Genomic DNA, 27,310 nt, shown 5'->3' on the forward strand with positions numbered 1-27,310 from the left:
TGCCCATCCTCTGGGTTTCCCCCCCTCCCCCTTTTCCTTCTCCCTGTCCCATGATCCTCTCATATCCCTTTTGCCAATCAACTGTCCAGCTCTTGGCTCCATCCCTCCCCCTCCTGTCTTCTCCTATCATTTTGGATCTCCCCCTCCCCCTCCCACTTTCAAATCTCTTACTAGCTCTTCCTTCAGTTAGTCCTGACAAAGGGTCTCGGCCTGAAACGTCGACTGCACCTCTTCCTAGAGATGCTGCCTGGCCTGCTGAGTTCACCAGCAACTTTGATTTGTGTTGCTTGAGATAATTAGTAGGTCTGGGTTAAAACTTCCTAACACAAATTTTCTGCCAAAGACAATCTCCATTGAGATGAAGTCCAATTAGAACTTAATCTGATAAAAGGTCATGGACCAAAATCCTCATTCTCTCTTCAGATGTGCTACCTGACATGCTGAATACCTCCAGCAATTTCTGGTTTAATTCAGACTTCTGACATTTGATCTAGTTTGCTTTTGGAAACTTCGTCCAGGTCTTATTTGACTTTTAACACTTGCTACAGATTTGCAGGAATGACAAAACCCAAAATAAGGAGAGTGATCTCATTTTGATCACATTCTTGTAAAGGAATACTAGCAAGGGACCCAAACTCCATAATCATAAGGAAACTATTAGACAAGAAAAAATATTTTAAATTTATGGAAATAAAAGGAGAAGCATATGGACTCGAGTTAATAACATCGTAAATATTATTCTTGCAATTTATTTTTTAAATGGAAAATTTTATAAAATACAATTCCACATCAATGTTTAAATTACAACTATCAACAAGCTTTGTTCTTTACATAGTCTTCTTATTAATTAATTACATAGATCCTCATGAAAGATTATTAATTTAAAAACTTTACCCAATTTGTCTCATTACTTATGCTATTTCCAGCACCTTATGTTTATAATCAGATACACTGCGTTTGCAAAATTGTGTTGTCACTTAGTATTATTCAATTTGATATCATGATAGTTTTGAAGCTTAAATGAACAATGGTCTGGAATTTGTAATTGTAATGTAGCCAAAGACATCAGACATAGCTGTCATCAGTATGTGGTTAGTTGCATGCTGAAACACAATCATATATTGAAAGAGCCTTTTTGAATGCAATCACATCAGTAATTTGACATTAATGTCAATATTTGATGCAGTGAAAAAGATGAAAGTGTTAAGTCATGATGAATGATTTATAACAGAATTTTTAATATAGTCCTATTGTACAATTATTAATGGTCATACTCTCTGGTATTGGAAAACTAACTATCAAAAGTCATACTCCCTCTTTTGTGAGACCTATAGATTTTTCAGTTACTTTAAAAATCACGTTTCTGTAAAATAATTAGAAACTTAGTTATTAGCTGTGTCTTTTACTTTCTGTCTTGCTGAGTGAGAGTTTCTCAGTCTCCCACATTACTAACTTCACTGTTCCTGGATGCCACTGAATTCCTGCGAAATGTCCTGGGATACGTACTTTCTCATATCAGGTCATGATGAAAAATCCTGATCATACTAACAAAAACTTGCTTGCTGGAGAATAAATCCAAATGCTGTAATCACCATCTTCCTGTAAAAGGCAGGCATAAATTCCCATAAAAGAGGCAAACTTTAGGGTAACCTTGTTGTCCAAGGACTGTGCAGGGAGGGGTTGGAGCTGTATCTCACTGGATGTGGTCCACACCTTAGATTTTGCCCTTGTCATGACTGCCTTCAGTGGCCAAGTAGCTCTTAACTCCTTCCCAATATTATTATTGTAACTTACTTTAAAGGTCAGCACCACCCCAAACAAATCCTTTATTCCCATAGAATCATAGAAAAGTACAGCACAGAAAGAGGCCCTTTGGCCCATCTATTCCATGCTAAACCATTTGAACTGTCTACTCCCATCGACCTGCACCCGGACCATAGCCTTCCACACCCCTACCATCCACGTACCTATCCAAACTTCTCTTAACCATTGCAATTGAGCTTGCATGCATCACTTGGGCTGGCAACTCGTTCAACACTCTCACGACACTCTGAGTGAAGACATTTCCTCTCACGTTCCCCTTAAACTTTCAACCTTTCCCCCTAACCGATAATCTCTGGTTGAAGTCCCACTCAACCTCAGTGAAAAAAGCCTGCTCGGATTTACCCTATCTATACTCTCATAATTTTGTACACCTCTATCTGATCTCCTACATTCAATCTTTCCACGTAATTTAGGTCCTCCAGACCCAGCAACATCTTTGCAAATCTTCTCTGTACTCTTTCAACCTTATTTACATCTTTCCTGTAGACAGGTAACCAGAACAGCACACAATACTCCAAATCAGGCCTCACTAATATTTTATACAACTTCAATGTAACTAACATCCCATCTCTTGTTCTCAATACTTTGATTTATGAAGGCCAATGTGCTAAAATCTTTCTTAATGACCCTATCGACCTGTGAAGCTACTTTCAACAAATTATGCACCTGTATTCCCAGATCCCATTGCCCGACCATTCACTATGCAAGACCTACCCTGGCTGGTCCGACTGAAGTGCAACATATTGCATTAGTCTGCATTAAATTCCATCTGCCATTTTTCAGTCCATTTTTCCAGCTGATGCAGATCCCTCTGCTAGCCGTGACAGTCTTCCTCGCTGTTCACTACACCCCCAATCTTAGTGTCATCCGCAAATTTGTTGATCCATTTAACTGCGTTATCATCCAGATCATTGATATAGATGACAAACAACAACAACCCAGCACTAATGCCTGCGGTATTCTGCTAGTCACAAGCCTCCAGTCAGAGAAGCAACCCTCTATTACCACTCTCTGGCTTCTCCCACAGACCCAATGAACCAGAGGCGATTAGGGAGCTTAAGGTAAAGGAACCCTTAGGAGACAGTGATCACAATATGATTGAGTTCAGTTTGAAATTTGATAGGGAGAAAGTAAAGTTTGATGTAGCAGTATTTTAGTGGAGTAAAGGAAATTACAGGAGTTCGCCAAAGTAGATTGGAAGGCGATGCTGACAGGGATGACAGCAGAGCAGCAAATGGCTCTGGGATAAATGAGGAAGGTGCAGGATAGATCTACTCTTCAAAATTACTCAAATGGCAAAATAGTATAACCATGGTTGATAAGGGAAATCAAAGTTAATGTAAAAACAAAAGAGAGGGCATACAACAAAGTAAAATTTTAGCGGGAAGATAGAGGATTGGGAAACTTTTAAAAACCTACAGAAAGCAACTAAAAGAATTGTTAGGAGGGAAAAGATGAAATATGAAGGCAACCTAGCAAACAATATTAAAGTTTTTTCAAGTATCCAAAAAATAAATGAGAGATGAGAATGGATCTAACACTGCTAGAAAATGAGGCCAGAGGAACAATTATGAGGGACAAGGAAATGGCATGGTGCCAGAGGAATGGAAAATTGGGAAAATCTTGCCTGATGAACCTGCCGGAATTCTTTGAGGAGATTATAAGTAGGATAGATAAAGCGGATGCAGTGGATGGTGTATATTTGAACTTTCAGAAGGTCTTTGACAAGGTGCTGCACATGAGGCTGCTTACCAAGTTAAGAGCCCATGATATTACAGGAAAGTTATTGGCATGGTGAGAGCATTGGCTGATTGGTAGGAGGCAGAGAATGGGAATAAAAGGATCCTTGTCTGGTTGGCTGCCAGTGACTAGTGGTGTTCCGCAGGGGTTGGTGTTGGGACTGCTTCTTTTTATGCTGTATATTAATGATTTAGATGGTGGAATAGATGGCTTCATTGCCAAATTTGCGGACGATATGAAGATTGGTAGAAAGACAGGTATTGTTGAAGAGACAAGAAGGCTGCAGAAGGACATAGAAAGATTATGAGAATGGGCAAGAAAATGGCAAATGAAATACAATGTTGGAAAATGTATGGCCATGCACTTTGGTAGAAGAAATAAATCTGCAGACTATTTTTTTAAATGGGAAGAAAATCCAAAGAAATGAGATGCAAGAGGACTTGGGAGTTCTTCTGCAGAACACCCTAAAGGTTAACTTGCAGACTGAGTCAGTGGTGGTGAGGAAGGCAAGTGCAATGTTGGCATTCATTTCAAGAGGTATTGAATACAAGAGCAGGGATGTGATGCTGAAACTTTATAAGACACTGGTGAGGCCTCGCCTTGAGTATTGTGAACAATTTTGGGCTCCTTATCTAAAAAAAGATGTACTGGCATTGGAGAGGGTTCAGAGGAGATTCACAAGGATGATCCAGGAATGAAAGGGTCATCATATGAGGAACGTTAGAAGGCTCTGGGCCTGTATTCACTGGAACTCAGAAGGATGAGGCAGGATCTTTCGAATGTTGAAAGGCCTAGATAGAGTATGAGTGGAAAGGATGTTTCCCATGGTGGGGGATTCTAGGACAAGAGGGCACAGCCTCAGGATAGAGGGGTGTCCATTTAAAACAGAGATGCAGACAAATTTCTTCAGCCAGAGAGTGGAGAATTTGTGGGATTTGTTACCACAGACAGCTGTGGAGGCCAGATCATTGGGTGTATTTAAGGCAGGGATTGATAGGTTCTTGATTAGCCACAGAATCAAAGGTTAAAGGGAGAAGGCCAGGGAGTGGGGCTGAGGAGGGGCTGAAAGGATCAGCCATGATTAAATGGTGAAGCAGACTCTATGGACCAAATGGCCTATGTCTTAAGGTCTTATGGTCTAATCCAATCCATCTTGAATACCAAGCGACTGAACCTCGACCGACCTCTCGTGCATGACCTTGTCAAATGCCTTACTAAAGTCCATATAGACAACATTCACAGTCTTGTCTTCATTAACTTTTCTAGTAACTTTCTTGAAATACTCTATAAGATTGGTTAGACATGACCTACCACACACAAAACCATGCTAACTGTACCTAATTAGTTCATGTCTATCCAAATATTTATATCCAATCCCTCAGAATACCTTCCAATAACTTTCCCACTACTCATGTTAGGCTCACTGACCTATAGTTTTCTGATTTATTTTTAGAGCCTTTCTTGAGCAGGGGAACAACATTGGCTATCCTAGAATTCTCTGGTTCCTCACCTTTTGCTAAGGATGAATTAAATCTGTTACGGCCCCAACAATTTCTCCATGCCTCCCACAGGGTTGGAGGAACCCTAGGGATTTATCCACCCTAATTTGCCTCAGGATAGCAAACACCTCCTCCTCTGTACTCTGTATAGGGTCCATGAAGTTGATGCCACTTTGCCTCACTCTGGGTCTGTCTCCCGAGTAAACTGAGACGCAATAAATCTATTCAAGATCTCCTCCATCTTTTTTGGCTCCATGCATAGATTACCATTATTATCTTCCAGAGGAACAATTTTGTCCCTTGCAATCCTTTTGCTTTTAAAATATCTGTAGAATATCTTCGGATTCTCCTTCACCTTGTTTGCTAAGGCAACCTCATGCTCCTTTTAACCCTCCTGATTTCTTTCTTAAGTGTTCTCTTGCATTTCTTATACTCCATAAGCAGCTCATTTGTTCCTACCTGCCTATACCTGCTATGAACCTCCTTTTCACAAACAAAAGAAAATCTGCAGATGCTGGAAATCCAAGCAACACACACAATGCTGGAGGAACTCAGCAAGCCAGGCAGAATCTATGGAAAAGACTACAGTCTGCATTTCTGGCAGAGACCGTTCAGCAGGACTGCTGAGAAATACTTCCAGCTGCAGCTTCTAACAAACCGCGTTAAGAGTTGGAGCTGGAACTGGATGAACTGCAGATCATTCGGGAGGCTAAAGAGGTGATAGATAGGACACATAGCGGATAGTTACACCCTCGGTGCAGGACAGAGGAAACTGGGTGACAGTCAGAAAGGAGAAAAGGGTTAAACAGCCAATGCAGAGTACCCCTGTTGCCAACAACAGGTATTCCACTTTGGATACAGATTTTCCCTGACCAGTAACACCCCTCCTCCTTTAATCCCTCCCACTCTGTCACATCTAAAACAACAGAACCCTGGAATATTGAGCTTCCAGTCCTGCCCCCCTTGCAACCAAGTCTCACCTAATGACTACAATATAATAATTCCATGTGTTGATCTATACCCTGAGCTCATACGCCTTTCCTACCTCTTGCATTAAAGATATAAGCCGGGGACATTTGTCACACCACACTCAACCTTTTGGCTCCTGACTTTGCCTGAGGTCTTCACAACTTCTGCCTCCACAACCTCTCCACTAACTGTTCTGGTATTCTGTTCCCATCCCCCTGCAATTGTAGCTTAAATCCCACCATGCAGCACAAGCAAATGGTCCTGCTAGGATATTAGTCCCCCTCCAGTTCAGGTGCAAACCATCTCTTCTGTACAGGTCTCACCTTCCCTGGAAGAGAACACAATGATTCAAAAATCTTATGCCCTCCCTCTTACACCAGCTCCTTAGCCAGGTGTTAAACTGTATAATCTTCCTATTTCTGGCTTCACTGGCACATGGCATGGGTAGCAGTCCTGAGATCACAACCCTGGAGGTCCTGCCCTTTAACTTCACACCTGAACTCCCTTTGCAGAACCTCGTCACTCTTTCTACCCATGTCATTAGTACCTATATGGACCATGATCTCTGGCTGTTCACCCTCCCACTTAAGAATGCTGAAGACTCGATCCGAGATAACACCAGACCCTGGCACCCAGGAGGCAGCATACCATCCGGGAATCTTGACCTCGCCATAGAACCTCCTTTCTGTTCCCCTAACTATGGAATTCCCTATCACCACAGCTCGTCTCTTCTCCCCTTCTGAGTCATAGAGTCGGACCCAGTGTCAGAGACCTGACCATTGTGACTTTCCTCTGCTAGGTCATTTCCACCATCCCCCCAAATGTATCCAGAGTGAAATACCTGTTGTTGAGGGGGATGGCAACAGGGGTACTCTGCACTGGCTGTTTAACCCTTTTCTCCTTTCTGACTGTCACCCAGTTTCCTCTGTCCTGCACCTAGGGTGTAACTACCTGCTATGTGTCCTATCTATCACCTCTTTAGCCTCCCGAATGATCTGCAGTTCATCCAGTTCCAGCTCCAACTCTTAACGTGGTTTGTTAGAAGCTGCAGCTGGAAGTATTTCTCATAGTTGTAGTGGTCAGGGATACTGGAGGTCTCCCTGCCTTCCCACATCCAACAAGAGGAGCTTTACACTATCCTCCCTGGTGTCTCTACTTAGCAAATATAAACAAGGAGAAAGAAAAGACAAAAGAAGCATTGTACTTTAGGACATTGTTGGTTGTGGTTAAACTGATGTTGCTTCACAATAAAAATATTTGAAAGCAAATATAAACAGGAAAGAACAATAAACTGTATGGGGGGCAGGGGTGGGAGTTCTCCCTAAAGCCATCATTTTCTCTGACTGAAGCCTCAATGAGCTAAAGCCTCAAAGTCCCCACTCTGATCTGTCCACTCCAAAAATAGCCGTTCTGTTTGCCCCTGCCTTACTTTAATTTCTCTTGCCAATCAATCCCAAAATCTGATTGGCCACTGTTCAAAGCTCCAAACTACTGCGAGTTGCTGCCTTTTCTATTCAATCGGCGAACCTGAGTGAGCTACGTCTTCTCAAGCTTCCAATCTCTCCGATTGGATGCTGCTCAAAGCTCTGCTCCCAGTTGAAGGAAGGTCAGCAAGCCCCTGGTGACATCAAAATCTATCTGAAGAAATTCAACATTACATCTAAAAAATGGGAAAACTGCACTTCACAGATTCACCTGGAGGAAATCTGTTCAAGAGGAAGCTGTGCTACATGAGAGCGACCTCCACCAAGGCCTTTCACCATTTAATAGGTTCCAATGAAGTCACCCCTCATTCTTCTGAATTTCCAGTGAGTACAGACCCAGAGCCATCAAACACTCTTCATATGACAAGCTGTTCAATCCTGGAATCATTTTTGTGAACCTCCTTTGAACAATCTCCAGCTTCAGCACATCCTTTCTAAGATAAAGGGCCCAAAACTGCTCACAATACTCCAAGTGAGGCCTCACCAGTGCTTTATAAAGTCTCAATATTACATCCTTGCTTTTATATTTTAGTCCTCTTAAAATGAATGTGAATATTGCATTTGCCTTCCTCACCAATGACTCAACCTGAAAATTAACCTTTAGGGAATTCTGCACAAGGACCCCCAGGTCCCTTTTGAATTTTCTCTCCATTTAGAAACTGCATTTCCAACACTGTATTCCTTCTCCCACTTCTTTGCCCATTCTGCCCTTTTGTATCCTCTCTACTTTCTCAAAACTACCTGCCCCTCCATCTATCTTCGTATCGTCTGCAAATTTTGTAAAAAAACCATCAATTCCATCATCCAAGTCATTGACATCTCAGCCCAAAACTACTTATTACTGTCCATAGATGCTGTCTGACCTGACAAGTTCCTTCCGTACTTTGTGTGTGGCCAACTAGTACTTGACATTTCTACACTGCAGACCTATCAACAGTAGAATTAGAATTTTTCAAGATTCTGAATTCGGCTTGCAGATCAATACCTAGTAAATCAGTTTCTCGATTATATAATGCACTCTCCCATGCTAAAAATGTAAATACACTGTATATTAAAGAGAAGGGGGAGAAAGAAGCGGGGTTGGTACTTTCAGAGGAGGCTTTGGGGAAAATCTGCAGCTTTCAATGGTCCTCGACTAATTCTTTGACTTGGAGAGAACATTGTTGGAAAAACATTATAAGATACTTCAAGACCCCATATCAGGAAAAATATAAAGATACAAATGTGACGTGTTGGAGAAGGTGCGGCTCCAAGGAGGCAAATCATTTTCATATTTTCTGGGATTGCCCTAAATTAAGTCTATATTGGGAAGGTATTCATAGAACATTAGTTAAGGTGCTTAGGTCCCAGATACCTCTGAACTTTGAGACGCTCTATTTGGGGCACGTATTGTTTCTTGAACAGAAGGAAGATATAAAGTTGCTGCAGGCCCTCTTAGCGGCAAGTAAGAAACCTATCACTAGAAAGTGGCTAAATCCAATACCACCTACATTAGAAGATTGGCACGAAATTATCTTGGAAATATTTAAAATGGAAAAGTTGACTTACTCCCTGAGAATTCAAAAAGAAAAATTTTATCAAATCTGGAATAAATGGATTGAATATATAACCCCAATGCGAGCAGACTTTAGATGACTCTCCTAATGATTTATACTGCTCTTCTCATCAACACAGTAATATTGCTAACGTAAGCACCCCTAGTCTAAATGTCTTTTTTTTTGTTTTCTTTTGGAAAATAGAGAATTAACACAAGTAAAGGGAAAGATTTGGGAAAGGGATAAAAAATGAAAAAATTAAGTAAATAAGTACATAGGGATTGGATAATTATGTCTGTGGGCAGGAGCAAGCATGAACAAATTAGGATATAAACACCTACAATGGTTGTTACATAGGCTTACATACAACATTTTGGACCAGTGGAAATGGTCCAGAAGAGTTATATGGTAACTATTATTACCATTTTTCTTAACAACTAATTCCATTACTTAGCCTAGTAGGTTAGATTTACCACAGTACATAATTATCTATTTAAGTGTCTATTTTCCTTTTATATCATCTCAATGTGTACTTAAAAATGTATAAATAATTATAGTTTTATACATATAAAAAAATGGAAAAGGTTATATGTGTGAAAAAAGTACATATTTGTGAATTCCTTATCCAAATAAAAAAAATAAAATTTAAAAAAAAAAGACATTTCTACACTGCATGAAAGGCTCTGACTATTTATATTATCTATGTCTTGCATAATTTTATAAACTTCTATTAGGTTTTTCCTCTGTCTCCAAAACTCCAGAGAAGCAGTCGATATGAACACGCTATTAACATATCATACGAAGAATGTAAAATTACACAACTTGGGCTAAATCAAATCAAATTGGTGCACATAGTAAAAGAAGTCATCTGCATGTCCAACATCAAGGAGAAGGAACGATCTTCTATCCCGAGTTTGAGAAGAAACTACTGTTGTTGATCTGCATAAACTAGGGAGAGGGTGGGACCATTCAAGAATAAAGGGGGTAACTTTTGCTTAGATGCAAAGGATGTAGATGAAGTCCTTGAAGTGTACTTTACATCAGTATTTATCAAGGAGAAGGATGTGGAGGATAGGAGATCAGTGCCGAGAGTATTGATATGCTAGGCACTTCAAGGTAAAGGAGGGGGTAGTATTGCGTCTTTTAAAAAGCATTAAGGTGGATAAGTCTCCAGGGCCTGATAGGATATACACCAGGTTAATGAGAGAGACAAATGAAGAGATTGCTGGGACTTTGACCAATAACTTTGTGTTTTCCTTAACCCCAGATGAGGTCCCAGAGTAGCTAATGTTGTTCCATTTATCCTGGAAACTATAGACCAGTGAGTCTTGGGTCAGTGGTAGGAAAGTTACTGGAGAGAATTCTTAAGGATAGGATTTATGAGCATTTGGAAAACCATGGCCAAATTAGGGAGACCCAGCATGGCTTTGAGCAGGACAGGTCGTGTCTTACCAATATGATATAATTTTTTTGACGAGGTGACGCAGGTGATTGATGAAGGTAGAGCTATGGATGTTGTCCACGTGGATATTAGTAAGTTAAGTTAAAGTCTGTCCCAAGCCTTATAGGCTGATCAGGCCGGTGCTTATGCCGGTTTCCGTGGTGTGAAGCGACTGAGAGTACAAGACTCCCCCCCGGGATAGGACGCCAGTCTATCGCGAGGTTAATCCCCAGTATTTTGCCAGTACCCATTTTCAGCTGGGTGTACTGGAGGAATTTGTGGTTAAGTGCCTTGCTCAAAGACACAACACGTTGCATCGGCTGGGGCTCAAACTCATGACCTTCGGATTTTAGTAAGACATTTGATCATGTCCCTCATGGAAGGCTCATCAAGGAGATTATTAAGCATGCATCAATGATTCATAACTGGCTTGCCCATAGAAGACAAAGGGTAGTGATTGAAGGGACTTATTCTAGCTGGAAGTCTGTGATTAGTGATGTATATAAATGACCTGGATGAAAATGAAATTCAGTCCTGACGAAGGGTCTTGGCCTGAAACATCGACTGTACCTCTTCCTCGAGATGCTGCCTGGCCTGCTGCGTTCACCAGCAACTTTGATGTGTGTTGCTTGAAAATGGAGATGGGTGGGTTAGTTTAACCACATATTTTCTACAACAAGTTGACCAAACTGTCACAGTACTCCAAGGGTGGTCTCACCAATGACTTATGCAACTGCAATATAACATCTCAAATTCTATACCCAATGCTGTGACTGATGAAAGCCAGCATGCAATAGTAGGAAAGCTGCTGGAAAAAAATTAATTTAGATAGAACTTATGATCACTTGGAAAGACAGGGACTGATTAGGAAGAGCCAACATGGTTTGTATCTTGGAAATCCTACCTCACTAATCAGTTATTTGAGGACATTATTAAGAAAATTGATGAAGACAGAAGTGTAGGTATGCTGTACATTGATTTTAGCAACACTTTTGACATAATCCCACATGGTAAACTGGTCCAAAAAGTCAGGGCACATGACCTCCTGAACCAAAACTGATTTAGTGATAGGAGGCAGAGGGTAGTGGAGGATGGGCATTTTCCTGACTGGAAATCTGTAACCAATGGTGTTTTGCAGGGATCGGTGCTGGGACCTTCCCTTCACTGTTTGTCATTTATGCAGATGACAATTGTATCGGAATGTCTGTGGTCTTCTGATAGCACAAAGATTGGCAGAGTTGTGGAAAGCGGGGATGGTTGCCGGAGGATACAAAGGAACATCGATCAGCTAGAGTGGGATTTAATTTGAACAAAGCTGAGGTAATGTATTTTGGCTCATCTCATACTGGCCAGGTGTATACAGTACATGTATGTTCAAAGTTCAAAATAAATTTATATAATATAAAGTATACGGCAGGAATCATAGAGGGACTTGGAATTCAAGTTCATATCCACCCATGTTGTCATTTTCAGGAAGCTAAGGTAGTGAAGACTGGCTTTGCCTTCATAGGCTGGGATATTATTATATTGCACTGTACAAGATATTGGTTAAGACACACTTGTTAAGACACACATGGGTGTCATTGTACACCAGTCATTGAAAGTGGGCATGCAGGTACAGCAGGCGGTGAAAAAGGCAAATGGTATGCTGGCTTTCATAGCAAGAGGATTCGAGTACAGGAGCAGGGAGGTACTACTGCAGTTGTACAAGGCCTTGGTGAGACCACACCTGGAGTATTGTGTGCAGTTTTGGTCCCCTAATCTGAGGAAAGACATCCTTGCCATAGAGGGAGTACAAAGAAGGTTCACCAGATTGATTCCTGGGATGGCAGGACTTTCATATGATGAAAGACTGGATCAACTAGGCTTATACTCGCTGGAATTTAGAGATTGAGGGGGGATCTTATTGAAATGTATAAAATTCTAAAGGGATTGGACAGGCTAGATGCAGGAAGATTGTTCCCAATGTTGGGGAAGTCCAGAACGAGGGGGTGACAGTTTGAGGATAAAGGGGAAGCCTTTTAGGACCGAGATTAGGAAAAACTTCTTCACACAGAGAGTGGTGAATCTGTGGAATTCTCTGCCACAGGAAACAGTTGAGGCCAATTCATTGGCTATATTTAAGAGGGGTTAGATATGGCCGTTGTGGCTAAGGGGATCAGGGGGTATGGAGAGAATGCAGGTACAGGGTTCTGAGTTGGATGATCAGCCATGATCATACTGAAAGGTGGTGCAGGCTCGAAGGGCCAAATGGCCTACTCCTGTACCTATTTTCTATGTTTCTATCAAGACACCACTCTCACCACATTTCTTTCTTGGAATATAGTAGTGCTAAGAAGTGTACAGAAGAGATTCATTATGTTACCTGGAATGAAGGACTTTGGCTACAAGGACAGATTGGATAAGCTGTGGGTAGATTGTTACCACCTTTTTCTAAGGGTAAGGAGGTCGAGAAACATAGGTTTAAGGTGAGATGAGTAATATTTCAAGAGAATCTGGTGGGTATACAGAACAATCTGGCAGAGGAGAATCACAGAATTAAACATAAACATATGGACAGGCACGTGGATAGGAAAGAAATAGAGAATATGGGCCAACCTGGGGAAAACAGGGTCAGCATTGGTAGATAAGTTGGTGTGTTAGATCAAAGGGCTTGTTTCCATGCTATGCAAATAAGTCACTCTATGACTTGAACCAGGCCAACAAAGGATAACAATGCCAAACCTAAGTCAGGAACAAACATACCAGCTGAGCCAGAGGGAAAGTTTTCAGCAAGCCAGTTACCAGAAACAAGATGGAATGTGAAGCCTGAAGTGGAATCTTCACTGTGGACAACATTTAGCGCACTATTCAGATGGAGCAGGTTGCTGCTCTGTTGCTTTCCAGTCAGCCAGGGTGTGTTTAGCATAAAGTAGATCTGACTTTCAGAGGACACCAGGGAATAGAAGCTGGGACAGTTTATACCCATGGAAAGAACAACGTGGTTCACAACTGTCATCTCTGAAGTACATTGAAGAAAGCAAAAAGTTTGATCTCAAGCTAAATACTGATAAATGCATCAAGAGAGAAACAATGCTAGACCTTCTCAATGATATGCATACCAGATGGAGTTCAGCCAAACCAGAAAATATTAACAAGATCCAAAGGACTAAGTACATGCTTTCTTTCATCCCTCACGTCAGAACACATGACAATCCTTGGGAAGATAATGAAAGAAGGGGCCAAATTCCTGTGGTCACAATACAGGCGTATCGTGAACCAGGTCTAAACAAAGTAAAAGAGGAAAGTTGAGTCTGTCCACAGGAGGAGGAAAACCATTTTGAGGAGCTTGGGAGCCTCTAACGCAAGATGGCAGGTTTAAAGCATTTGCATCTAAAGCACATGTGTCTGGAGCATTCCAATAATAGTAGAAAGTCTAAGGCAGGAGTTCCCAACCTGGGGTCTATGGACCCCTTGGTTAATGGTACGGGCCCATGGCATAAAAAGTGTTGGGAACTCTTGGTCTAAGAGGAAGTGAGGGAGGCACTTAAAGCTAACACATATACTAGAGCAAAGACAGTGAATGCACTGTTTATCATCTTCCAGAAAAAACTGCAGTATTAGGACCCTTGTGACAGCATACTGGCCCTGCTGGTGGAGCCTCTTCCTCAGTTACAGCAACCTAGGTTCAATCCTGACTCCTGGCACTGCCCACGTGGAACTTTCACACTTTACCTGTGGCTTTCCTTTGGATACTCCAGGTTTCTCCCAAATCACAATGATGTGAGAATCTGTAGGGTAGCTAGCAACTGTACACTGCTACCCATACATTGGAGAATGGTAGTTGGCAGGAATGTGAAGAGAATAACTCTTCACATAGGCAATCATGGTCTATAATCATGATTGTTCTTGGCAAATATTTCTACAGAAGTCATTTGCTATTTTCTTCTTCTGTTCAGTGTCTTTGCAGGACAGGTCACCCTAGCCATTATCAATACTCTTCAGAGACTGTCTGCCTGGCGTCAGTGGTCACATAACCAGGACTTGTGATCTGCACCGGCTGCTCAGACAACCATCTACCACCAGCTCCCATGGCTTCACGTGACCCAGATCAGGGTTTGGGGGGGGGGGGGGGATGTTGCTAAGCGGGTGCCTCATCTGCTCAAGGGTGACCTACAGGATAGTGGAGGGGAGGAGCACCTTACACCTCTTTTAGTAGAGACATATCTCCACCTCACCACCCCAGGGGAAGCCAAAACCACAGCAAAACAAGTCAACATCCGAGATGCTGAAATAGCAAGCACATCTAAGATTGTGATGTACCTCCAGAAAACAGATGCACAAGCAACAAAGGACATAAACTTGACGGGGGAAGTTATGAAATGTATCCAGTGCCTCAGCTCAGTATGATCTGAAACCATCTTTGAACTTGATGGTGAGTCTAGTGATGGAGTGAGAGGTCAGCTGTGATGGTACGTGAACTTCAGAACATTTGGCATTGCCCCTTAGTTCACAACATTCCTGAATTGCCCTTAGACTGAGTGATGTGGAAATAAGGAATGTGCTGAACAGTGCAGGGTGGGTATGCAATGGTTGCCAATGGAATCTGCTGCTCAATTAGATGTGCTATTAAATCAATATGTCTGGAAGTGTTATAAGGAACACAGTGACAACAAAACACCATTTAAGAATGATATTAAGGATCTCTTAACTTTTAGTTTACAATTTATTTATTCTATTTGTCTTCTGCTGAAATACTGTGAAACTTTTATTGTTTTGAAAACGTAATGAAGGTGTGATTAGACACGGGCAAAGACCTAAAACAGATAACCTCACATCGGTTCCCTGTTGCATGGCTACATAACTCTATTGGTTTCAGTAATGGGCTGTATCTCAGGGTATAGGAAAGGAGATAGAGAGCCTAGTGATAGGGTGTCATGACAACAACCTTTCCCTCAATATCAGCAAAACAAAACAGCAGCTCATTGACTTTGAAAAGATTGAGTCTACATTGTCATGCTCTCAACCATAACAGTGTTGACAGATTCAAGTACCTACAATCACCATATCATTTTCCTATCACATATCATCAATAGCCTGTTCTAGTCTAATCACATAGATGTCACAGACAAAAAAACTCACCAGCATCTCTACTTCCCCAAAAGCCTAAAGAATTTTGGCATGTACCCTTTGACCCCACCAGTTTTTATCAGTGCACTGTAGAAAGCACCCTATCCAGGTGCATGATGGTCTGATACAGTAACTACTCTGCCCGGGGCTGCAAGACACTGCAGAAGTTTGTGGAGACAGCCCGGCACATCATGGAAAAACCAGCCTCCACTCCATGGACCCAATCTACATTTCACACTGCTTTGGTGAAGCTGTGAAGCTGTCAGCATAATCAAACTCCACAGTTACCATGAACGTTCTCTCTTCTCCCCACTCCCACTGGGCAAAGATATAAAAGCCAGTAAGTATGTACCACCAAGCTCAAGAGTGGCTTCTGGCCTGTTATAAGACTACTGAATAGTCCCCTGGCATGAAAAGATGGTCTCCTGACCTTACAATCTCCTTGTTAAGGCCTTGCACCTTATTGTCTAACTGCATTACAGCTCCTCTCTAACAGTAACACTCTCCCCTGCATTCTGTTATTGCTCTTCCTTGCACTACCTCAATACACTGTCATAATTAAATGTCTATATGGATGGAGTGCAAGACAAGTTTTTCACTCTGCCTCAGTACATGTGACAATTATAAGCCAATTTGCCAATCTACAGTCCCTATAAAAAGTATTCACCTCCTTGGAAGTTTCCATGTTTTATTGTTTTGCGACATTGCATCACTGAGGATTTAGTTTGACTTTTTTGACACTGATCAACAGAGAAAGACTCTTTTGTGTCAAAGTGAAAACAGATCTCTACAGAGTTATCCAAATTAATTTCAAGTATAAAACACAAAATATTTGATTGTGTAAGTAATCATCCCCCTTTAATATGACACACCTAATCATTGCTGGTGCAACCGACTGGTTTTAGGAATCATGTTATTATTTAAATGGAGATCTGTTTTTGGAGACCTGAGTGCAGTCACGTTGTTTCAATTGACTGTAGTAAAAATACACCTGGAAGGACCAACTGAAACTACACCATGAAGACAAAAGAACACTCCAAGCAACTCAGCAAATAGGTTATTAAAAAGCATAAGGCAGGAGATGGATACAAGAAAATTTCCAAGTCACTGTATATCCCTTGGAGTATAGTTAAGTCAATCGTCAAGAAATGGAAAGAATATGACACTGCTGTAAATCTGCCTAGATCAGGCTGTCCTCAAAAACTGAGTGATCGTGCAAGGAGGGGGCTAGTGAGGGAGGCCACCAAGAGACTATGACAACTCTGGAGTAGTTACGAGCTTCAGTGGTGAGATAGGAAAGACTGCATATACAACAACTGTTGTCCGGGTGCTCCATTAATCACAGCTTTATGGGAGAGTGGCAAAGAGAAAGCCACTGTTGAAAAAGAGCACACATCATCAAAAACACACCACCCTACCAAGAAGCATGGTGATGGCTGCATCATGCTGTGGGGGTGCTTCACTGAATCAGGCCCTGGAACAATTGTGAAAGCAAGAAGGTAGAATGAATGCAGCAAAATACAGAGAAATCCTGGAGGAAAACCTGATGCAGTCTGCAAGAGAACTGTGACTTAGGAGCTTTTTTTCTAGCAAAACAATTACCATAAGCAGAAAGCCAAAGCTACACAGGGGAGGCTTAAAAACAACAAAGTTAATGTCCTGAAGTGGCCAAGTAAGAGTTCAGACCTAAATTCAACAGGGAATTTGTGCCTGGACTTGAAAAGTGCTGTTCACTCATGATCCCCATGCAATCTGACAGAGCTTGAGCAGCTTTGTAAAGAAGAATGGGGGAAAAATTGCAGTTTTGTAAAAAAGAATGGGGAAAAATTGCAGAGTCCAGATGTGCAAAGCACACAGATCTACACAGACTCAAGGCTGTAATTACTGCCAAAGGTGCATCTATTAAATACTGACTTGTAGGGGGTGAATACTTATGCAATCAATTATTTTGTGTTTTATATTTGTAATTAATTTGGATTACGTTGTAGAGATCTGTTTTCATTTTGACATGGAAGAGTCTTATTCCGTTGATCAGTGCCAAAAAAAGCCAAATTAAATCCACTGTGAATCAATGTTGTAAAACAATAAAACATGAAAACTTCCAAGTGGGGCGGGGTGTTTGAGTACATTTAAAGGCACTGTAGTAGTCAAATAAAATACAATTAGGCTTTTGTAGTCCTCTCCCATTCTCAACTTTATCAGAGAGTGTCTTTTATAATTCTGCAGTGGACATTTTACTTATTAATAAAACCTCCTGATATCCTAAACCATGGTCTGAGGCAATGTTTATTCTAAGGCTTTGGATGAGAAAAGAGTACTTGCCATATCCTGATGAAATACACTAATCAAGGTTCCCTGTGCAACCCAGGACACGCTACAAGTAATAGAGAAAGCAAGGAGTGGTTGTGGGATTGCAGGCTTCGTGGTGTTGCTAATATGAAGGAATGCAAAATAAAAACAAAGACAATATATATGGCATTCTGGCAATTGGCATTTTGCCTATTTTTCTTTTTAAAAGAACTACCATGATGTAAATTGTCCATCCAAAAACAAAAGGGATAAACTGCACAGTTGTAGCTCAGAAGACCCTAACTACATTTCCCCTCATTCATATTGATAACAGGAAAGCCTATGATTATTTCTTCATTGCTTATTTAAAGCAGTGAGTTAATTTAAAAAAACTTTCAGAATCAGGAAATAACTATCCATATCACTTTCATTCTGTTTTACTGTAATGCTTAACATAATAGCACAAGAATTCATCTGTAGTAAATGTTCTGAAAGATTGGTTATTTTAGCATTTAATTCTCAGCTAACCAAGAGACCAGTGGCTTCATGCTATTGAAAGCCTCAGAACACAGAATACATGTCAGACAAATGGGCTATTCAGCCCACCTTTTCTGTGCCACATGGTGGACTGTAGTCAATGTCCAGCCAAGGCTCCTTACCGGGTATTGGCTGAAGACATCATTTTGAGAAAATGCAAAATTCACTCTTTCATTATAGGTTAGTTATTGAGCAGAGCTGTGTCATTCTTTGTAGGATCCATCGTAAAGAGTAATGTCATAAAGCAATTTGAAGAATTGTGTGACACTAATTTTGATGTCGCATTTAAAATTTTGCCAGTCTTTTAAGACCATGCTGTGCCCCAAGAAGTTCTATTTTAAGGACAAACAGAAAACAATATGTTTCCAACATGGGTTAATTGCTGTCTTCTATCAAGAGCTTTGATCATGTTGACATTACACGAGTTCTGATACTAATCCAAAGCTACATACCAAACCTGCTAAAACAAGACTTACAGTGTTCTCATTTTCTTCTGCTGAGACAGTAATACCATCGACGGAAATTCTATCAGCACCTGGAAAGAGATAACTTTAAATTTTTGGCCCCTTTAAAGTCATTAGTTCACATGAGTACAACATAATATCAGTTAGTTCAGAAAATAAATGCATATCAAAAGCAAATAATGAACATTTTTCTCTGAGATGTAATGCTATAGAGAGACCTTTCATACATCAATTGATAGTAGATTCATAGAATGGAATACCGCCATGGGAGGCCATTTGGTCTATTGTGTTGGTACTATCTCATAATACCCAGTCTTCTGCTCCTTCCATGTATTCATATACAGCACTTATTCAACATCCCTGTTTCCCTTCAAAAGTTTAGCCAGTTCATTGCTGAAAATTAGCACTAAATGTGCTTCCACCAGCTTTTTACACAGTACATTGCAAAATACAACTATTTGCTACTTGAAAACAAAAATCCTTGTGCTTGCTTTGGCTCCTTTGGCAATCATTTTTAATTTATCCACTTTCATCAGGTTTTTACTTATTTAATCAAAACTCATTATGATTTTGTACACCTCTGTCAGATCGCTAATTAACCTCCTCCATTTTGAGAATAATCCAAGCCCCTCTGTTCCTTTTCCCTGACAGCAGTCTGGTAAATATTTTCTTTACCCTTGCTATTGCACCAGTTATATCTCCAAACGTCAGGGACAGGATTTATCAATATGGTTGTTCCTGCATCTTCATCCCTTTAAAGAAATCTAGAAGGACGAAGGAACTATAACGGAATTTACAGAAGTAGAGTCCACCAGGGGTCCAGAAGAAGTGCATCATACTAGAGAAAAAGAACTATCTCAAGAGAGATGGCCCAGCTATCATCACTTCAGTGAAAATAACTTTGACTGTTATAGGTCTCACTGTTAAAGCAATTTAAAACAAGAAGATGACTAAAGAATGTACATACCATCTAGTGTGAGGTTTACTTCTGTTGGTATTGTATTTGTGGTTAGACTGGAAAAGAAAATAACTATTTTAACAACTTGCACATATGTACAGGGGCAATCAAGTGTGCAATGTACTTCGTTAAGACAATATCCATTTCATCCTTTAGGACTTGGTCCTTTTGCCTGATGTTACCAAGTACAATTACAAATCCATAGTGGAACACGTACTTTAAATTACGAGCAAATATTTGTCTCTGATTTCTAGAGACCCACTGAGCTCCTTTCTTGAAAGTTGATTCATTGATTTAATTGGGGCCAGTAAGTAACATGGGTGACTAATGTTATAAATAGTGAAAAACAATTTATCTACTGCATATCTTTTAAAAAGAAAAACACATTATTTCTCCAAAGCACATTTCTAAATCACAGAATGAAATGTGGACTTACGGGCAAACATCTTCAAGGACGGAACTTACAAAAAGAAGAGAAGATGTGGTTAATTTTTCCATGAAGACTGATCCATAACTTGAATGATAGAATTTAGTATACTGCCAACAATGGAAAATGTATTTTATAGAAATCTACTTACCTACTCACATTTTCCATCTGTAGAGATACTTTCTAGGGAGGAAATAAGGTTCTCAGTGGAATGAGAGGAAAAACAATACAAATCATAAATCACTGAACCATTCAATAAATGGTATTGTGTTTCAACAAATGAAAAAGAATTTAAAATTAAGGCTAATTTTGCAAATGGAAAATTCAAATCAATCCAGTGACACAGTGGCACAGCTGCTATCTCACAACTCCAGCGATTTGGGTTCGATCCTAGCCTTGGACAATGAGCGTGTGTGTGTAGATTGCATGCTCCCCTTCTGACCACATGGATTTCCTCTGGGTGTTCCACATCCCTAAAGACATGTAGGTTGTGGGTTCAGTGAGCACTGTAAATTACCCTTAGTGTATAAGTAAAATCTGGGGAAAGTTAATGGGAATATGGGGAGAATAAAGTGGGATAAGTCTATTTTAGAGGGAGATAAACCAAACACGGGGAAATAGGACTAGCTTAGGAATGTGTTTTGGTCAGCACCAATGTGTTGGGTCAAAGGACTCTGTTTCCATCCTGCATAACTCTATGATTCAAATTAAATTGTAGCCCACAGCACATGGGCACAATGCATAAGCTTCATTTTATGTTCCTCAGAAATGTACAGTGATTGAACAGAAAGTAATAGTGATGTGTAATAGAGCAGGTCACAGAGATAGGCTTAGTACATATAGGGTTTGAAGATCAGCTCTAAACTGTTAGCTTGACGTTATACAATTCCATTAATGTAACATTACTTAAATAGCTAAACACACGAAGTGCTGTGATATTGTTCCTTTCTCTCACTAAAGTAGTCATTCTACACACAAATTTGATTAATGGTTGGCAGCAGGCTGTATCACTGTGGGATACATCACTATGTCGACTCACCCATGTAACACTTCTTAATGGATCAGTAGTGGTGAAATTTGTTGTATATTTGATATTTCAGCAATATTGTAAATATATTGTTTGCCTAAATAATTTATTACGGGTTATATGTAAAAGTACGTGAATGGCAAACAACATCATGCCACCACATTATAAGTGCGTGCCTCGCTAAAAGTAAACTGAAACTAAGACATGTTATTCCTGGCGCCACGTATTTCTTTTGATTAGTTTCATGTTTTGGAGTTACAAAACATAACAGTGGAGATGAGGAAGATGAGACTCCTAACTAACCTGTTGAAGTGCAGCGGGAAGTTTGAGTTTAAAAGAAGGTGCAGCAAAATAGTCAAGTAAAAAAGAAGCAAAGCACATGCTTCTACAAGAAAGGACAGAGACAGTGAGTTTTTTTTTAAAAAGGCAGAAAATTGACAAATTCATGGTTCAGAAACAGTGAGTACCATGAATTTTTCGAAAAGCAGAAATGGCTGACAAAATCAGAAATATAGATGTGCTTGAATGCAAAAATAAAGATAAATGGCTGATGTACAGTGAGCACATTGAGCAGTATTTTCAAGCAAAAGGAATAGCTGATGAGAAACGAGTGCCAGTTTTGCGGAGTGTAATGGGTTCCAGAGCTTATAGTTTGCTTAGAAGTTTGACTGCTCCAACCAAACCTCCTGAAATTAGGTTTGCTGATATCGTGAAAGTAATGTGGTAACATTTAGAATTGAAACCATTGTTGATTGCACAATGCTTTAGGCTTCAAAAGCAGAATCAAAGGGAAGGTAAGTCCATTTCAGCATACGTGGCTGAATTGAAGGGATTGTCTGCACATTGTCAGTTCAGTGATGGGCTTAATGATGCATTGAGAGATCGTTTAGTCTGTGGAATCTTACAAGAAAGCATTCAAAAATGGCTCCTAACTGAAGCACAACTCACTTACATTTAGAAAAGCAGTAGAAATTGCTGCCTCAATAGAAACAGCAGACTGAGACGCAATTGAGTTGTAGTCAGAAATAAAAGTGGGCATGGCCAAAATTTCAACATTTACACAGAAACTACCCCGGCTGACCATTTGTGTTACTGTTGTGGCAGGGGCTCATATACATCAGGCCAGTGCACGTTTAAAGGTGAAGTTTCAGAAAATGCAACCAAGTAGGACACATACAAACAGCACTTCAGGCAGAGAAAAATAAATAGTCAAGTTGTAGTTTCGAAAAGAGCACTCAACTGCATGCTGCTGATGAAAAATTTATAAAATGATGAGAGTAACACAGGACTGGGTAACCTTGAGATTTATGATGTGAAAACTAACAATAGACAAGCAATAGCACTTACACCAGAAGTGAGCAGCAAATTAATTAATTTAAATGAAATTGGACACTGGCTCGGCTGATTCAGTCATTCCACAAAATGAGCTCAAGCAGCATTTCAAAGATACTGAATTGAAGCCTGTAAATATCCACCTTCGTTCCTGCCTGTGGCCATCGAACGTGCAGCTCCTCCCGTGGAGGGTCAGACACCGTGAGCCAATAGACTGGTCCTGAACTTATTTTCCATCTGGCATAGTTTGCATTTTGTTGTTTGATTGTTGGGGGGTTTTGTATTGCTATATTTACGTTCTATTCTTGGTTGGTGCGGCTGTAACAAAACCAAATTTCCCTCGGGATTAATAAAGTATATCTATCTATCTATCTATCTAAGAACCTATACTGAAGAAAAGACCATTCCGGTGAGAGTGACATTCGTAACAGTGAAATACAACCACTTTGAGCTTGTATGTGGTAAAAACAGGAGGGCCAGCATTGTGGGGGCATGATTGGCTGAGTCAGCTACAACTTGATTGAAGATCCATCCACCATTTGCATGCCACATCTTTTGTGACAGAGTCAGCTGAAAGCAAATTAAGAAAGGTACTGGATGATGCCACAGCAGTGTTTGAGGATGGCAGTGGAAAACCCAAACATATCAAGTGTAAAATAGTGTTAAATGAAAATACAACACCCAAGTTTTACAAAGCCCATCTGGTTCCCTATACCATCCTTGACAAAATAGCCAGTGAGCTAGATCGCTTGAAGGCTGAAGGGATTCTTTTCAAAGTTAAGTGGAGCCCATGGGCAATGCCAGAGGTCCCAGGAGCAAATAAGAATGTCAGGATTTGTGGTGAGTTTAAGGTCACCTTCAACCTATTACTGAAGGTAGATCAATACCCTCTGCCCAGGATAGAGGACCTCTTTGCATACCTTCTGGAGGGAAACACTTCAGTAAAGTGGACATCTGAGGCTAACTATAGATGGAGGTGGAAAAGGGGTCCAACGTGTATAAATCATAAACACTCACAAAGGACATTAGCATATAATAGGTTTATTTTTGAGGTAGCTTCTGCACCTGAACTCTGGCAGAAAGCTTTAGACCAGGTGCTGCAAGGCTGCCCAGTCACTCAGTGTCACCTGGATGACATCATTGTTATTGGTGAGGATGACAAGGAACATCTCCAAAATCTCAAGACAGTGTTAAAAAGATTAGAAGATTACAGGCCCAGAGCATGACACAACAAGTGTGAGTTCCTTAAATCAAGCATCACTTACTGTGGTCACACCATTGACACACAAGATTATACAAGTGTGCTGAGAAAATTCAAGCAGTGTTGGATGTCCCAAGGCCAAAGAATGTATCACAGTTGCAATTCTTTTTAGGATTTGTCAATTATTATAACAACAGGTTCCTGCCAAACCTGCCTAGTGTTCTCCACCCCTTGAACTCATTACTACAGATTGGGAAGAAATGGCAATGGACAAAGCAGTGTGAGGTGGCTTTCCAAAAGGCAAAGGAAGTGGTGACATCAGACACTGTACTCACACATTATGATGCACATCAACCAGTGAAGCTTGCCTGTGATGCATCACCTTATAATATAGGTGCTGTCATGTTTCATGAGTGATGGACAAGGCCTTTACATCATGACCCCTTACTGCTACAGGGAAAAAATATGCACAGATTCACAGAGAGGCCTTAAGTCTGATTTGGAGTGCAAAACATTTTAACTAGTACCTGTGTGAGAGAGAGTTTACCCTCATTACTGATCATCAACCACTAGTGTCCATTTGCAATCCACAGAACGTTGTTCCACTAATAGATGCAGCGTGAATGTCGAGATGGGCTCAGTTTCTTTTTGGATGTAACTACAAGTTCAAATTCAAGAGGATAACTAATCATGGAAATGTCGATGGACTGTCCCGTTTACCCTCAGAAAAGGAAATACCTGAAAAGTTTACAAAAGTGGACACTCCTCTTGATGCAATCTCCCTAATACAAATGGAAAGTCTCCCTTTTACGGCAGAGATGATTCAAAGAGAAACCAGAAAAGACCCACACTGTCTCAGGTCTACAAGGAAACACAAAATGGCTGGAATGTGTGGCAGAAATTCCAGTTCCCTGATATTGCCAGCGCCAGGATGAACTCGCTGTTGATAGGTACTGTAGGATATTATATGTATACAAATAACTAGAGAGCAATCTCTTACATAATTGAATTGAGTTGCATTCTATATTGAGTCGGAGTCAAGGAGGGAGGAGTGTTGTGTATTTAATATTTCAGTAATATTTGAATAATATTGTAAATACATTGTTTGATTAAGCATTCTTTGTTTAAATAATTTATTATGTGTTATATGTAAAAGTACATGAATGGCATACGTCATCATGACACCATGTCATAAGTGCGCACATCGCTAAAAGTAGGCATGTTATTCCCAGCTCTGTGTATTTCTTTCATTTAGTTTTATGTTTTGGAGTTACAGAACGTAACAAAACTTTGTAAATTTCCTGAATGTTCTGATTAAGATAACCCAAGTTGATATTAAGCCATATTATCGTAAACTGGAAATCTGGAGCAACACACACAAAATGCTGGAGGAACTCAGCAGGTCAGGCATCATCTATGGAAATGAATAAACAATTGATGTTTGGGCTGAGACCTTTGAGTCCTGGTGAAGGGTCTCAAACTGAAACATTAACCTTTTATTTATTTCCGTAGATGTTGCCTGTCCTGCTAAGCTCTTCCAGCATTTTATACATGTTGCTCGTAAAATCATAGCTAAGCATATGTGTTAAATATTCAAATAGTGAACAAATCTTAGCTTAATCATTCCCATTTGATATTCACTGTGCTGGCTGCTATTTTTTGCTACAAATACACTTTTAATGAGAAAAATAACAGTAATCATGGACTTGAAATAATTTTCATAAATAATCCTAATGCAGTTTCAGAGATTCATTAGGAGAACATTTAAGCAAAAATGATCACGGTACTATAATTGATATTTCAAATTTTGCTGATGATGTGATACACCTCCATGTTTCAAGAGAGGGAAATAACCATGATACAACAGCTGAACTGGGTTAATGGAGTGTTAATAAGTACAAAATTTTATTTAAAAAGTTTGGAAACAGAATTCCTCTAATTCTACCCTATTGTAAAGGGAACTATACCTGCAAATTTACGTAAAAGGATATATGGTAAGGTGAAGTTCATGACAATAGACAATAGGTGCAGGAGTAGGCCATTCGGCCCTTCGAGCCAGCACCACCATTCACTGTGATCATGGCTGATCATCCACTATCAGTATCCAGTTCCTGCCTTATCCCCATAACCTTTGATTCCACTATCTTTAAGAGCTCTATCCATCTCTCTTTTGAAAGCATCCAGAGACTTGGCCTCCACAGCCTTCTGGGGCAGAGCATTCCACATATCCACCACTCTCTGGGTGAGGGTGAGATTAATGCCAAAGACTAAATCAGCAGAATTATTTCTATTGAAACTTGAAGAAAATAGTCTTCAAATAAGGATGGAGATGTTGACATTGCATGCAGGTATCCGAACAACCAAAGGAAAGTGGACATGTTACAAAGTCATTTGCTTAAGCTGTTCTAGGAGTCAAGGGGCCATTGAAGCATCTCTCAGGGCTGTCTGTAGTGGACTTCTTCTCAGGATATTCATTAAAGGAAAAGCTATTTTGCATTTGTCTTTGACATGGAAGATTATATTCAGTTATTGTAGCTGTCTACAGCTGACAGAGCCCAGGCAATTACAATCCTTCCTTGGCATTAGTCAAGATTCAGATTTGCTCTGTTGGTTAGAACCAAGTCGTGGGCACTGTTCTGAGCTCCATGACAGGAAGAGGTTATTGAGAGCAAAAAGAAAACAATTCAATTATATTCTCAAAGTCTCCCTGAAAAAACTACAACATTCCACTAATTCCTGGGAATTCTTGGACCATGACAACTCAAAGTAGAGAAGGAGGACTCAAGGTGGCCATAAATCAGGAGCACACAGAAACCCAGCATCAATGCTAGAAGGACCTGCTATCATCAAGCTACACACCCAACCTATCCCTCCCCCATACCTGTGCAAGAGTCTATTGTTCCCACATTGGCCTCATTAGTCAAATTAGAACCAGAGCAGAAGTAAGCTATCCCTCATCCTGAGGGACTGAGGTGATGAGTTGACACACAAGAGGGTGATTGAAAAGTCAGCTGAATAGTGCCATTGCTCTTACATCTCACTCAATGTCAGCAAAACCAAAGAGCTGTTTATTGACTACAGGAGGAGAAAGCTGGAGGTCTGTGAGCCATCATCATCAGGAGATCAAAGGTGGAGATGGTCTGCAACTTTAATTTCTTCAGCATTATCATTTCAGAAGGCCTGTCCTGTATCCAGCATGAAACTGCCACTACAAAGAAGGCACAGAAATGCTCTACTTTCTTAGAAGTTTGCAAAGATTCAGCATGTCATCCAATAGTTTACCAGACTTCTATAGCTGCACAGTGGAGATTATACTGACTGGTTGCATCACAGCCTAGTGTGGAAACACCAATGCCCTTAAATGGAAAAGCCTACAAAATGTAGTGGATATGGCCCAGTCCATCACAGGTAAAGTCCTCCCCACCACTGAGCATGTCTACAAGGAGCACTGTTGCAGAAAGTCACAATCCATCA

At 40.4% G+C, this 27,310-nt stretch overlaps 1 protein-coding gene across 4 annotated transcripts in view; it reads right to left on the reverse strand.

Moving 5' to 3' along the window:
• Positions 1-27,310, reverse strand: part of impg2a (interphotoreceptor matrix proteoglycan 2a) — a 96,353-nt gene that overhangs the window by 44,385 nt on the left and 24,658 nt on the right. For all 4 annotated transcript variants that reach the window (XR_011886294.1, XM_072260180.1, XM_072260181.1 and 1 more), the window contains exons 5-8: positions 20,428-20,459; positions 20,286-20,309; positions 19,859-19,905; positions 18,904-18,962 (exon numbers count right to left, since the gene is read on the reverse strand). Coding sequence is in view for 3 of the 4 variants with exons in the window: in XM_072260180.1 (XP_072116281.1) it covers positions 18,904-18,962; positions 19,859-19,905; positions 20,286-20,309; positions 20,428-20,459 (162 nt within the window). In the remaining variant the exon portion in view is untranslated. The remainder of the gene's footprint in view (positions 1-18,903; positions 18,963-19,858; positions 19,906-20,285; positions 20,310-20,427; positions 20,460-27,310) is intronic.

This window comes from Mobula birostris, chromosome 6, assembly GCF_030028105.1.
Source record: "Mobula birostris isolate sMobBir1 chromosome 6, sMobBir1.hap1, whole genome shotgun sequence".
NCBI classification, from domain to species: Eukaryota; Metazoa; Chordata; class Chondrichthyes; order Myliobatiformes; family Myliobatidae; genus Mobula; species Mobula birostris.